The sequence below is a fragment of the Phasianus colchicus genome, chromosome 5 (genome assembly GCF_987193195.1).
Source record: "Phasianus colchicus chromosome 5, bPhaCol1.hap1.1, whole genome shotgun sequence".
In the NCBI taxonomy this organism is placed as follows: domain Eukaryota; kingdom Metazoa; phylum Chordata; class Aves; order Galliformes; family Phasianidae; genus Phasianus; species Phasianus colchicus.
This window is the reverse complement of record NC_143440.1, coordinates 267417-281448: the sequence shown is the minus strand read 5'-3', so window position 1 is coordinate 281448 and position 14032 is coordinate 267417. Positions and strand designations below refer to the sequence as shown.

General features: G+C 43.8%; 1 protein-coding gene across 2 annotated transcripts in view; it reads left to right on the top strand.

The window, feature by feature from the left end:
- SPON1 (spondin 1) overlaps positions 1–14032 on the top strand; it is a 232097-nt gene that overhangs the window by 57086 nt on the left and 160979 nt on the right. The window contains exons 1-2 of one of the 2 annotated variants that reach the window (XM_090142073.1): positions 2665–2944; positions 8863–8969. In XM_090142073.1, the coding sequence (XP_089998199.1) occupies positions 2722–2944; positions 8863–8969 (330 nt within the window). In that variant the 5' untranslated portion in view covers positions 2665–2721. Of the gene's footprint in view, positions 1–2664; positions 2945–8862; positions 8970–14032 lie in introns of those variants that run through there. The other variant, XM_090142074.1, reaches the window with a different exon arrangement.

Below are 14032 nucleotides of genomic sequence, written 5' to 3'. Positions count from 1 at the left end.
CACTTATTTTCTCTTCTCCCTGGCCACTCATTTCATCTTGGGTTCAAATTTAGAAGTGTTACGTTTCCAGAAGGGGTTAAGGGTGCTTCAGGGAGGCTTAGCTCTGTGGGGAGAAGCCTGACTGGTTAGAAATGAGGCTTTGAACGCCTGAAAACCACACACAGAATCGGAACTTCAGATTCCGTACTTGAGCACTATACTTTTTAACTCTTGTGTAAAACAGTAGGCATCCTTTTTGCCAGTATTTGAATGATTTATTCCTCTGTTGGTGTATCAGTAGAGACAAATGAATCTTTTATCCCAGCAAGGCTACCAAGGAGCTGAGCAGGAGATTTCAGGCATCTGTCACCTTCATGTTTCTTAGCTGGTTTTGGTAGCCTCTCCTCTCTGACCCTTGTAAGGGCTCTAAAAATTTACTAGGGTTGTTTTACTTTGAGGAGCATGGACTTTAAAGTCAAGTGTTGCACAGCCTGGTGTTACGATGCATGTTAGGCCTTAGTAGATAATTCCTTGATCGTCAAGTAGCTATTTGAAATCAGAGAAGCAGAAGGAAGGAGAGGAAGGAAAATGGTAAAACCACCACCTACAATGTCTTCCAGGCAGTGCAAGGATATTCTGCAGTAGTTGGTGGAGTCCTCTAAAATCTCACCTTAAAATGAGCTCCTTGTCAGAAAAAGCAAAAAGGAAGTCCGCAGATCTTCTGAAATGTTTTTGTTTGATGGGAAAGCCCAGTTGTAGAAGCAGTGGGGGAGTGGAGGCAGGGAATGTTTTCTCCAACCATAACAGCTCCATCAAATGCAGTATTACCCCAGTAATGATTGTTGTGCCTAAGTCATGGGCAGCAACTCTGCCCCAGAAAGGACACACAGAAAAGCAGCACTGCCGTCTCTAAGATGCTTTCTTTCTCTGTGAAATTTGCCATGGGTAGTTGGATTCATCCCTCCATTTGCATGCATCTTTGATGCATCATGCTGGATGCTTTAGGCATGCACTAATTAGTAGAACAAATAGAAAACCCCGAGGATGCCCGTGCTTAATGACACTGCCCATATTCTTAAACATCCCTACAACAAATTACTCATTTCGTGGCTGGAGGCAGCGCAAGTTAACTTATCTGTATCAGTTGCTAAGTGGAAGCATTTACTCTTAACAAGAAACACTGCATTGTACCTTCCCAGGAAACTTTCCAACACTTGAGCTTTTGGGCAAAAGTAGGAGAAAAGCTAGAAGAAACAGGCCAATTCAGGGAGGAAAAAAAAGTAATAGATGTAGGATGCATTGAAGGAGTTAATAGATGCAGATGAATTAATTAACTTTCAGCTTGATACTGTGTAAAAGCAAAAAAGCTGCAAAGGGGACTGGAAGTCCTCTGAGGAGCTTTCAGTTAAAACCAGAACTGTGGCTCAGAACAAGGGTGGGTTGTGCAGGGGTGCGTGCAGTTCCTGCTGTAAATGCTTCACTCAGGTAATTGCTTTTCAATCAATCTTAGCAAAAGAAATGAGAAGTCAAGTATGGAGAATGAAGCAAATTCGCAGGTGTCTTGTGCCAGTGTGGTTATAGCTGTCATTTTCAGTTGCATATTGGTTTGTTTTTCTTCACTGACAAAGCTGATTGAGGAACTTGGAAAAAGTGAACCTTGTTCTCATGAAATGAATGAGCTGAGCATAGCAGTCAGATGATACCCAGGAGTCCATGATGTTATTGAGTTGTAGTCACTCAATTATTAAAATGAACGTGGGTCTTTGGATGGGTGCAACTAACCACCGTGCATAACCAGGGTAGGAGAGCAGTGAAGGGAAAGGGTGGGCACTACCGCTAGTTCTGCAACTTTTTAAAGAGCTGGATGAGACAAGTTCTTAACATGAAGTGTGTTGAATGTGTATTTTGAGGCTGTGCTAGTTCACGTACTTGATAAATACATAGCATAAAGACTACTTTGTCTTTTACTGCAAGCCTGTCTGCTCTACAGTAACTGAAGCACTCAGAAAGCAGTCTTTCAGAAAGTGAAATGTTCATCATGCTTACAGAGAGCCCAACGGAGGAGCACCTTTATCTGGCAAAGCAACACTAGTTTGTTGCTGAACAACTCGGAAAGGTCAGTGTAGAACCCCAGTGGTTACAACGAGGGTCTCGGCTCCGAGCCGCTCGCTATTTGCTGCACTTCTTCGGGAGTCGCACCGAAGTGCGGTCGGACCCAGTGCCCCACCTCCACAGCGAGCAGGGGCTGAGGTCGGCTGGGTCTGCGCCCGTCGGGCAGGGAGTACAGGGCGCCTCCGGGCTCAGTACTCTGCACGCGGATCCTCGAGGGCTCGGCTCACTTCTGCCGTCAACTTCTCCCGTGGACGCGGCTCGGTCGCCCAGCGGCGGTCGCGGCTCTCCGCTCCCTGTAGCAGCGCGCCGCTGCCGTTCGCACCGCTTCGGAGTCGCGGCGTTCCCACGGTCGCTGCGCTGAGCGGCGGTGCGCTTCGCCCCGCTCCGTCCCATCCCGCGCTCGGCTCCGCAGCCCCGGACGGCAGAGCGAGGCCGCCCCGCGCCGTGCGGAGGCAGCGCTTCGCCGGGAGCTGGGCGAGAGCCGGCTCCGTGCTCCCGCCCTCCTCCTCCTCCCCTCCCTCCCCGCCTGCCTCCTCCCGCGCTGCCCCCTCCCCGCCTCTCCCCTCCCCTCTCTGCGCCGCAGCCTCCCCCGGGCCGCCCGGCGCTGCCCGAGCTGTGCGGGCGCTGAGGATGGCAGCGCGGCTGCGGCCCCTGGCCCTGCGGCTGCTGGCGCTGACCTTCCCCTTGGTGGCGAGGGGCTTCTCCGACGAGACCCTGGAGAAAGCCGCCAAATCCGAGGGCTACTGCAGCCGGATCCTGCGAGCCCAAGGCACCAGGAGGGAAGGGTACAATGAATTTAGCCTGAGGGTGGAGGGCGATCCGGAATTCTACAAGCCTGGAAACAGTTACCGCGGTAAGTTGGCCGTCTCCTCCTTCAGACAGCAGGGGGAACGGGCTGGACAAGTGTCCGCGAAACTACGGCGAGTCCCTGCCTGTCAGCTCCCCATCCCTCCCGGCGTGCGACTGCGTGGGCTCAGGCAGGGTAACGTGCTCCCACGCGTTACTTTATTGGGGATGCTTTGATGACAAGTGAGAGCGAGTTGCGTTTCACGGCATCGCTTTCGCTCCCGAGAACCAACTCGATATCAGGAGGAATTTCCTTTCTTTTATGAATTCTCTCTGCCGGCTCTGCTCTAGCGCGGCGTTACAAGTTGATGGGATACAAAACGAGCTCTTCTCCGCTCGCCCGCTTCTGTGGGATTTCTTTCTAGCCCTGCAAACGCAGCGCAGCGAGGGGAAGCTTCACCATCCAGCAGGAAGGAAAGGGAACTTGGAGCTGGTTGTTCTCGCCCCGAAATGTGAATGGTAATATAATGAGTTAGCATATGGGCAAACAGTGATGCAGCATGCTGCCAGCTTCCCACATTTTCCACTTCTGTTTATCCCACCCCCCTGTTTTTTTCCTGCAGAAATGAGCAGATGGCTCAAACAGGAAAGAGACAGAGGAGACTCTGCTAATGACCACTGTAAATAAGAGATGGAGGCACTCATTCCCTGTTGAACATTTTGCATACGGTGTTTGAAATTAACTTCCGAAGCACTCTTCAGCATATTCTTCTAACAGAATACGGGCAGGTTTTACCCACTTTTCCTGTCTCTGCATAAAAAACCCTTTGGAAACAAACCCCAGAATATTCTTTTAACTTTGTGTTTTAAAGTCTTCTGTGAGGAGATTAGAGCTTTTTATGTACTACAGTCCATCTCTTCTATAGGCAAAATGAATGGTTTCTTGGGGAAATCATCACTTTGGAAAATGGATTTTGAGAGTAAGTTTCTAAGTATTTATCCTGACCTTAGAGTCAGTGCAAAGAGCAACGTTTTCCCCTTGCACGAATGTGGGAGTTTTAGTACATAGGGATAGGGGGAGAAAAGTGAATGCATGGCACAAGCGTCGTGTTCTCTAAAAGAATGGAAAAAATATCTGCTGCACTGATGAGCCTCTTTGGAGCACTAGGCTGTAACTCTGTGTGATCTCTGGTTCTTTTTTTTTTTTTCCTCAATAACTGATATATTTTAATGTGCTGTGAGGAAACACGCGTTTCCCACTGATCAGTTAACGCTCCAGGCATTAGGGTTAGTTCTTGAGTCTGAAGGAGTGCGTGCTGCATGTCACCTGGATGCGCCTACCAAGCAGCATGAAATAGGTGACAGGTTCTCTGACAGTGACAAATGCGTTAATGTTCTTGGGAAGTCTGAGAACGTACGTCTGTGAAAACATTCCTGGATATCTTCATTTGCCTGCCAAAGAGTTTACTATTCCATGGGAACGTAGGGGTGAGGAAAGTCCCAGGTGACTCAGTAGGACTAACGTTGTAGATCTGTTAGGTCTTGATGTTAGGAGGCCGTTCAGTACAGTAATCACATTAGTGTATTGCAGTATCTTAGAAATGAGAAAAATGCATCTAATAAAAAGTTAAAACGCAGACCAAGCCATGTGCTCAGGGTTTTGATACTTGGAATTAGAGCATTCAGTTGGCATGTAAGTGTACCCAAATTGTTCTTCAAGGACAATGTCTGAATGGTTGGAGGAACGTAAGTAAATGCTGTTGTAAAATAGATGTTATTTGTGGCAATAACTAGAACTGACAGCCTTGCAGGAAGTTTTAAGAGCTTGTTCTGTAGTAGAAACTGATGCTATACTATTGTTTTATCAGAAGGTTAGATAATTGAGCAAATAAACTGTGGCATTGTAGCACATCTGTGATGGTTTTAGCTGCAGATTACTCGATATACTACGCTGCAGAAGATTCACACAACCTCAGCTGAGTTGGAGCCAGATCTGCCTGTTTCCATGGCCCCTGTTTGATCTAATGCAATCTGGATCCTTGGCACATTCCCTAGTGAGCTCCCCGAATAAACAGGGATTTCTGCAGGGTGGATAGTGCAGGAATGAGCTCTGCATACAAATCCTGAGCTCCATCAAACGGGTGGCACAGGGGCATCCATGGGTTGATGTGGTGGTGCGGTGGGATACAGGAGACCATGGGTCACTGCTCCTTATTGTCTTTAGGAAAGCTTCAGTGGCCTTCCTGCAGTTATGCACCTTTAGATCAGCAGGGTCTGTCTGGGCGTGTTAAGTCTTGCTCTCCATCTTGATGGAGCATGAGGAGAAGAAAATAGTCCTGAGCATACAATCATCTCTATTTTCACAGGGCACCTCCTCTGGACCCCAAACACTGGTAGCAGCAAGCAAACATAAGTAAGGATGCGTGCTGCTGTCTCAGGTGATGTGCAACAAGGCAGCAGTAGGCTGAGGAGCCATCCTTCTATCCTGTCGTGTGTAAAATGGGAGTGATGGACTTTGTGGCTTTTCTCCCCAGGGATGGTAACCTGACAGGTTCCTAGCATCTTGTTTGGGGCACAGCCTATAAGTGGTCTTTCCCCCCTACCCCTAAGGAACGTTGGGTCTCTTTTTTTTCCACATCTACCTTCTGCCCAATGTGTGAATTGTCTTTTCTTCAACAAGTCCTCATTCCCTAACTGTCTGAGCACTTTTCATGTTTCTCAAGATGCAGATAGAAGAAAATATTAGAAGCATACCTGCATTGGCTGATATTTGTGTATCTGGCTGATGCAGCACACTGTAAGGCAGGTACGGGGCTCGGTGTGCTGCCCCAAACCCAGGGGCTCTGAGCACCCCGCTGGGGGTATGGGGGGAGAGCATCGAGTGTGTGTGTGCGCGGTGTGAGGGAAGTGAGGATCTGTCGGGTGGGGGATGGAGGCAGACAAAAGGAGCTGGTGATATGTAAGCTTCCCTTTAAAGTGCAGCCCTTAACTTTGAGGTTTAATTGATCCTTACGGGAAGTTCTCATTGTTCAATGAGCGCTAATGAACGTAAGCACCGTGGGAGGGATTCTCAGCTGCTCTTTCAAATGGCACAAACGGAGTTGAGCCCGAGGAGGACTTTCAGCTCTTGTGCAACACGGAGCCGCTTGTGAAAACCAGCGGCGGTCCGGCGGCTCCGAGCGCAATCCCTGTATCCCTGCACCGTGGAGCTTGGGCAACCGGCAGAAGTGCTTTAAGCCAGATCGGATGCCAGTGTTGGCCCAGCAAAGCTCAGGGATACCCAAACCCCCCGGAACCCCTCTGCTCCAGGGTCCCCCCCATCCTGTGCCTGGTGTCCCCAGCTCCGGCACTCCCGGGGCACCGTGTCTCCCTGCACGGCTGGGTGCGTGCACTGATTCAGCCGGGTGCGCAGGGGGAAGGGCTGCACTGCTCGTGTCAGACGAAGCATGGATTTATTCTGGGTTAAAGCGACTGTGTAACCGCAGCATGAGTGCTGCTAACCCCAGGCATTCAAAAAGTATGAGTCAGGCTTTGGAATTCTCGTCTTTTTTTTTTCTGCTGCTGATGATAGCTTTTATAATGTTTTAGCGTCCTCTATTTTATAGGTAGATGTTTTCTTCAGGATTTTGGAAACTGTTTGGTCTGAGCTGTGAAGGAGGAAGGCAGTGAAAACTGTTGAGTCAGTTCACAGCTGGATTCTCTGTTTCCCTGCATAAGCATTTAAGTATTTCTGGTGTAGCCTCTTACTCATGGTGACTCAGACTTCTGAACCGCATGTAATATATGGAAAAAGTTGTTGCATGTAAAAGACCTTCATGGCAATTAGTTTCTAAGAAGCAGTGTCCAAGAGAGCATGATGGGTTCATCCTCACTAAGTGCAGCAGTGCTCTTCTCAGTTATTGCATCTGGCTGTGGGTTTCCATTTAGGTGAGGCTGCAAATGTTTGCAGAGCTGGGCTGATAATGCTAATTTTGAAGCAGTTTGTGCATGAGATGGAAGCAATGTTTAGAAACGTGATTGGAAACTTTAGCCCTATTATGGTGCCACTCGTTTCCTGTACGTACCATGTTTCTTTTTCCTAAGAGACAGTGACGTTTAACCTCATAATAAGACTCCATGGAACAAACAGAGAAAGTGCACAGGAAATCATGAGAGTTGGGAGGTTTGCTATTACGTCCATCAGTACCTTGTATTCCTACAGATGTTCACAAATAAAGCAAGAACTCTCCTTGGTCTCAGCTCAGCACTTGCAGTTTTTAACCTTTTGTGCATCTCTCTGAGCCATTCTTCACAGGTGGTCAGAAAAGCTGCATGTCTTTGTACAAGCAGCATGTGACCTGGACCCAGATACAGCTCCTTAATGCTAGAAACCTCCAAATATCCTCTTTTATATTTTTCTGCTAGTGAATATGTAGATCAGAAAGACCCATGTATTCCATGTGAACTCTGAATGCTGTTTGGACTCCTCGCCCTGTTTGTGTGCAAGGTACTCTCTCCTGAATGCTCTTCTGTAAAGCAGTGCTGGCAGTTGTGCTTTGCTCGTGAAAGCTGTGGGTGGTCTTTGGTTTTTATTGTGCCAGTCAGGGTTAGAGAATGACAATTGTGTACTGCAAGCAATGCTGTCTGCATCATGCTTGAAGTAAAAGTCACTTAGAAGTATTTGTAGTCAGATTTTCTGACTGTTTTCTTTTAATTCAAACAGTTTTCTCCTAAGATTTTTCTCTCTGTTTCAGACTAGGATTCCTATGGGGTGTTGAGAAAAGTTCAGTAATTTTAAAATGCCCCCAAAGACCTTCCTCAAAATTCTGCCCCAATCCCCTTTTCTTAATACATTCAGAAGAGCCAGAGCTGACCTATAACTCAGGTAGGGTCTCCTGGGTGATACTTAGGTGCTGGAGGCAAATGGAGGATTGGAGTGTGGAGAAGGGTGTTTTATAAACAGTCATAGAATGGGCTGGGTTGAAAAGAACCACAATGATCACTGAGTTTCAACCCTCTGCTGTGTGCAGGGTCGCTGACCACCAGACCAGGTGTTCAGTTATTCTAGTCCATGTTCTTCTTCTGGTCATATCTTTTCCAAGCATGCCGTAGACAGATTAAGGCCAACTCCCAACGCTGTTAGGGTTTCTCTCCTCCCACTAACATCACTGAAAAGCATAGAATGTCATGAAGCTCTGCCTTGAGAGCCTGAGATAAAAAGGAAAGGCTTTAGGGCCAAAAATCTCAGTCACAAGCTCAGCTGGTGGTCAGGCCTCATCAAGATGAGACTTCTCTTTTTAGCCACATTTGACAAATGTCAAACTGCAACAACAGCCACCTGCAGAATAATTCATTCCAAGTTTTTTTAAAAAAAGTCTGCTTTACTGTTTTGCTGATGTGTAGGAGGCTTTGGGTACCCAAGCTGGCAGCACAATCATTACCCAAGAGTTCAACTTTATGTCCTGTTCTGTCCTGAGGTTAAGGAAGAGGAAGGCTAGTTGAAAAGTCAGCACCTCCATGGGCTGGAATGCTGTGCTGGGGTGGGCAGTGTGGTTAGACTGCTTTGTAGTCAGACACTTTCTGTGCTCTAACGCCTAGAGCTTTGTCTGGGCTCAGAGCTGGACAAAAGCTGAAGCGAAATGCTTCAGGAGATGTTCCTTCCCATAAAACTAAACAAAACAACAAAAAAAATCCTCAGCAACATCACCACAAAGCAATCTCCTGTAGAGCTGAGCAGATAAGCTGTTCATTTAGGGGGGAAAAAAGGGACATGAACAAAATAGCTGAGATGCGTCGCATCAGTATTCTGGTAGTGCTTTTCAGTTTACGTGGAAAACTTGGACTGAACTTTTTTGTATTCTGGCTGGCTCTGCTCCATGTTGTTAGTGCTTTAGCTTTTGTTAATAGCAACTTAACTCAGCCATGTTTCATGCTGAACTGTGAAACGATAAGCACACGACTGTTTTCACAACTAACAGTATGCTTTCTCTGTTTCTTGTATGTCAGTGACACTTTCTGCTGCCACTCCTGCCTACTTTCGAGGGTTCACATTGATTGCTCTGAAGGAAGGAAAAGAAGGTGATAAAGAGGAAGACCATGCGGGAACATTTCAGGTGAGAGCTCTTTACCCCTAGGACTCTGTTTCCCTTCTTGCTGGGCTCCAAGGGAGCTATTTCTTGCACAAGAAGATGAAGAAGGTGTGGAAATAAGCATAAGTATTTGTGGATGCTGACACGAGAACCGTATAACGTGCTCTAGATGCCATGCAGTCACTTTAAGAGGTTGTGGTTTGATACTTTACTTCATCTTTCTTTCCCCTTTTTTTTTTTTTTTTTTTACAGTTGAACATGTGCATTAATTATTTGAACTAGAGACACCTGAATTTCTTATCCAAAGTGAATATGTAATTTGCTTTATTCATGTTTTGATTTTTGTATTTCCGTGCTTAGAAATTCTTGTCCATTCAGATGCAGATTACTGTTTGGAGAATTGTGCTTGCCACAGCTGTAATGACTGTTTTATCAGTCATAAATTAGGTTCTGCTGTTTTATTGATGCTTAGTAGATCTTAATGAACGCATTCAGTGGGATGGAATGTTGTTTATCATTATCAAAAGAATCAGAATCCAGATTGATGATTCACAAAATGGCATTTCAAGCTATTTCAGAATCATGTCACACGAGAAGAATTCTGGAAATTGAGACCACACATCATATTTCATGAAAACTGATAGAAATTGGGTAGTTTTGTTGTCTCAAATGAGAGATTATTTGTTGTTTGACTTTCCAAAGTCATAAATACGGTTTGTTATACTGATTATAGTTTACAGGATGGGTAATTATACTGATATTCATTTTAATAATGATAAACTTTGTCTGTAACTCACTTGCCACTAAGAAGCATCTCTATTTTTTGAAGAGAAATACTCAGAAGTTTTTACCTAGAGCCACCAAGGGGCATCCTACCGTCTTTTCTTAAATTGAATGTTTTTTTATTTATAGCAGATATGATGTGCAAACTCAATATGTATTGAGGTTTATTTTTCTTGCCCGGTTTGCCTTGAGGTGTCTTTGTAGCTTTCATACATTTTCTAAGAAAATCTGGAATAAATAAGAAGACAATTGATGTTGGAGTAACTCTACCTTCCTTAAAATTAAGTGTTTTCTTAATGCTGTTTCAGAAAAATCTGTTTAATATGGATTTTTCTTTAAAAAGTAAACTAATGTTCAGCTCTCATCTGATGTTAAGAAATAGAGATGGTCTGCTTCATAAGTTTTAAAATGAGCTTGTCACCAATAGTTTCTCTATTTCAGTTATTAATGTCTCCATAGCATGACTAATGGGAAAGACTTGGCCTGAGTTTGTCCCTTATGGCTAGATGTGTATCTAACATAAAAGGAGAAACTTGCTAAGCTTTGCTGGAGCACAGAGTGGGAAACAATGGAAATTCTACACACAAAAAATAAAAAGTCTGATGGATCTCAGTGGAGGAAAGATTGTTTAATTAGTTTTATTGTATCGACTGCAATCTGAAGTCAGTATTTTAATTGGCAGGTAGCGCTTCAAATTTTATGCATAACTAAATTTGTATTTCTGTGGTGCAAGCAGTACTCATTGTGCTCATCCCACATCGACACAATTGATGGAAGCTCATTCACATCCTGCCAGTCCTGCCTGTGTTCATACAGGTTTAAGATTTTTATTTAATTATCCCATGGAAGCTCACGTTATTGTTAAATACTGATATCTCTTGTAAGATGGCTACATGCTAGTAACTAGAAGGGAAGATTATTATGAAGGTTTGCACTGTTTGCACTGCAGTGAAGATCCTAATGGTTTCTAAGTTTGAAGAGTAAGAAAAAAAAACATGTACAATCACATGCATGCCACTTGCAGTTACAGTATTTCCAGTGATCCAATGCAGAATACGTTATCCAATGAATAAGCTAATGGAACAGAACTCAAACTGTTAAATAGTGGTAAAAGACTAGATGCCATTTGTGGGCTACTGGCACAATGCTTTCTTGCCATGAAGAGATATTTACTGTTCAAATAATAATCACAACAGTAAAGAACATAAAATGCACTGCATGAAGCAAAGTGCTTCACTGATTTTAGCAAGTCTTTGTAACGAAGCCGTGATAGAAGGAACTTGAGGTTGACAAACACATTTTTTTCCCCCCTTGGAGAGCATAAACCACCGTATTTTCAAGCCTGTCAGTACCACTTTTCAATCATGAGATCTGGGTTACGCTGACATGGACAAAACCTACACCAGAAGCTGTGCTCAGGCGAGGATCCCATGGGGCCATGCCTTTTGGTTTAAAGGTTGAACTGAGCAACGTGTGTAATGCTTCAAAATGGAGTAGAGGAGCACGTGTTTGAGCAGGAAGGCGTTGGCTAAGGACCGGTATCTCAGCAGCTGATAGAGCCATTGTACGCGTGGGTTTTGGGGTCACAGTCGTGCTGCAGTAGGTTTTGCTCTGCAGCCCCTTGAGAAGGATGAATGTGCTGTGACGGCCTGCTGTGAGTTTACCCAGCAGCTTTGCTCTCTTGCAACCTTCTCATGGCTCATTTACTTTTGCCTTGACTGCGAGTCAGCAGGTATGGTCAGTCTTCATTAATCATTAAGCTGCTGGGTCTTGATTCTGTAAGTAGCACAGCTGTTAAAATTCTTGGTTGGGCAGGTATTTTTCTCCTGGACTTTTTTTTGTTACTTTTGTACTTGTCACAGAGTAGAGACCATTACAGAAGTGCAGTTTGTACTCCATTGTTCTAAATCTGTTTTTCACTGAGAAAATTAGGATTTTAGATCTGATCTGTTACTATTTGTTCTTTACCAATGCAATCAAACTGTTTCTCTTGGTTCTTGCAGCACGTCTGAGCACAGTTTGTGCTTAGCATAAATAAATCGCGTTATTTCCCATAAACATACGTTATATTAAATATAACTGGGGAGTTAAAGATGCCAAATTCAGCTGCAGAAGTACCAGAATGTAATAACACAGCTCTTTCTTACGCAAATGGTAATTGCACAGCTCTGGGGTGCAGTGTAGCACGCTGAAAGCTTGGGATGCCGTGTCCCACTGGTCTCTTTACATGAGCTGTTCCCAACTGTTGTCATGCAGAGTGCTGATCCTTCTGCTTTGTAATGGTGAGCAACAGTCTGCAAACTGAAGGCAATTGCAGGGCAGGTTCTATTCAAAGGCAGCAATCAAACTGATAGACTGTAGAATAGTATCTATGCAGGCTGTTTTAATCAACATGTGTATGCAGTGTAATAGATTTAGTTTGGTAAGTAACATAGATTAATAGAAATCTAGTCCTGAATCTCATTCCATCCATTTTCTTTCTCAAAGGAAAAATAAACGCTCCAAGAAAATCCTTGGGGGTGTTTTCTGAATGTTTTCAGGAAGTGATCAACAGCAGCAAGAGATTCATAATCTCTTTAAGTTTCAAACCCTTTGATATAACATTTTATGAGAAATTCGAGAAAAACTATATAAAACTTTATTCTGATGTCTAAACTGAGTTGGCTTTAATACTGGTCAGATTGTTCTCCAGAATTAAGAACATCCATGGTATTTTCTGAGACGGTTACTTTGAAGTTTCCCTTAATCCCTCTCCAATTCCTTACACTTTCCATTTGCATTTTATTAAAATCAACATATTTTTCCTTGTTGAGTTTTGCCTTTTATGTTGTCAAGTTCCAAGTTCAGTCTTATTTGCGTTGCCCAGAACTGTACAGAGTTAGTCAGTTTGAGCCCCTAGTACACAACCATATAGAATTCAGACAGGATATCCTTTGAGAATATCATAATTCTGTTCTCTTCATACAGAGTTCTCTTCAGTGTACACAACTTACCTGTACTGTGGGAACTTCTGGTATTGTACAGGAGGTCCGTAATGAATTTCTAAGCCCTTTCTTGCACATACTGCTGCCTACGTAGTTATTCATCATTTATGCCTGTATCCATTTTGTTCCTTCTCAATATGGATCTTATATTTGTCTTGCCAAATTTCATCTTGATGTATTTTCAATTTATCAAGGAAATTCTCAACTGTAGTGCTATCCCTCCAATGTGCTCAGCATTCTTCCAAAAGTTGTTGCTGTTTATGAGGTTTATAAAAACTTGTTAAATAATGAACTGGTCAGTTGTATGCAAATGTGACGTGCTTTTCTCAGGTATGGGGATAAACTGAGTCATATAGACTCAAAACTAGACAGTTCTCTGTCTTGTTTTGGCTTAATCTGCCCTTAGGTTCTTATGCTATGTCTGCTGTTTTTGAGATATTTTACTACTGAATGTCTACCTGAAGCTGTCCTTTTACTCAGCTAAGAAAACAAGTGGGTTTCACTTTCTTTGCTTTAGAGTGAGTCAAGAAGTTCTTAGTTTAGGTCTCCTGAGTTTACCGCCTGTAGTGAAAAACTAGTGTAAGAGCAGGAGCAAGATCAGGGTTTTGCTTAAAAAAAATGTGTGATGTTTATAATAATTAGTTATTTTCTGCTTAATCAGACTCGTGTAAAGGAACCTGAAGTAGCAGTTGATAAGTAAGGCTCTAGTGGTCTTTTGCTGTAAGTCATTTCTCTCTTAGGTTATTCTGAAACTGCCTCAGTGTTGCCTTTGTTTGCTGAATGGTGATCGTTTCTTTTGATGCTGTTTTGCTGACTGATGGGTTTACCGAAGCTTTCAGATTAAAAGGTATTTTTATGAAGCTCTTAGAAAAGCAAGCCCTTGTTTGCTGTGTTCCCGTGTTTTACAGGACTCATGCATCTTTTTAAGCAGTTGATATACTGCATTTTGAAAAGAGTAGTCTTAAGAGGCTTTTAGCCACATGTCAAGATATATTAGGTCTTGTATTTATATTCTAACTTAGTTTATATTTTAAAAAATGACCACTGTTATTTATCAGGCTTTTAATTCCCAATGCTTGTTTCTTTTTTAAAAAAACTTATGCCTGTGTATGAGTGTATCAGTCAACAAGTAAATGGATTACTCTCTGATGGGTGGAATGATGTAGTTTTGTTCAGGACTTGCCTGGTGTTTTGCTCCTGTTTGCATTCTGTACCTCCCCAGCATCTTATTGCTGGACCAGAGTCAGTCATCATACTGTCTATAAGAATATGGAAATAATAAATTTTTACTCTCACTTGATGTGCAATAGTCATGCAGTG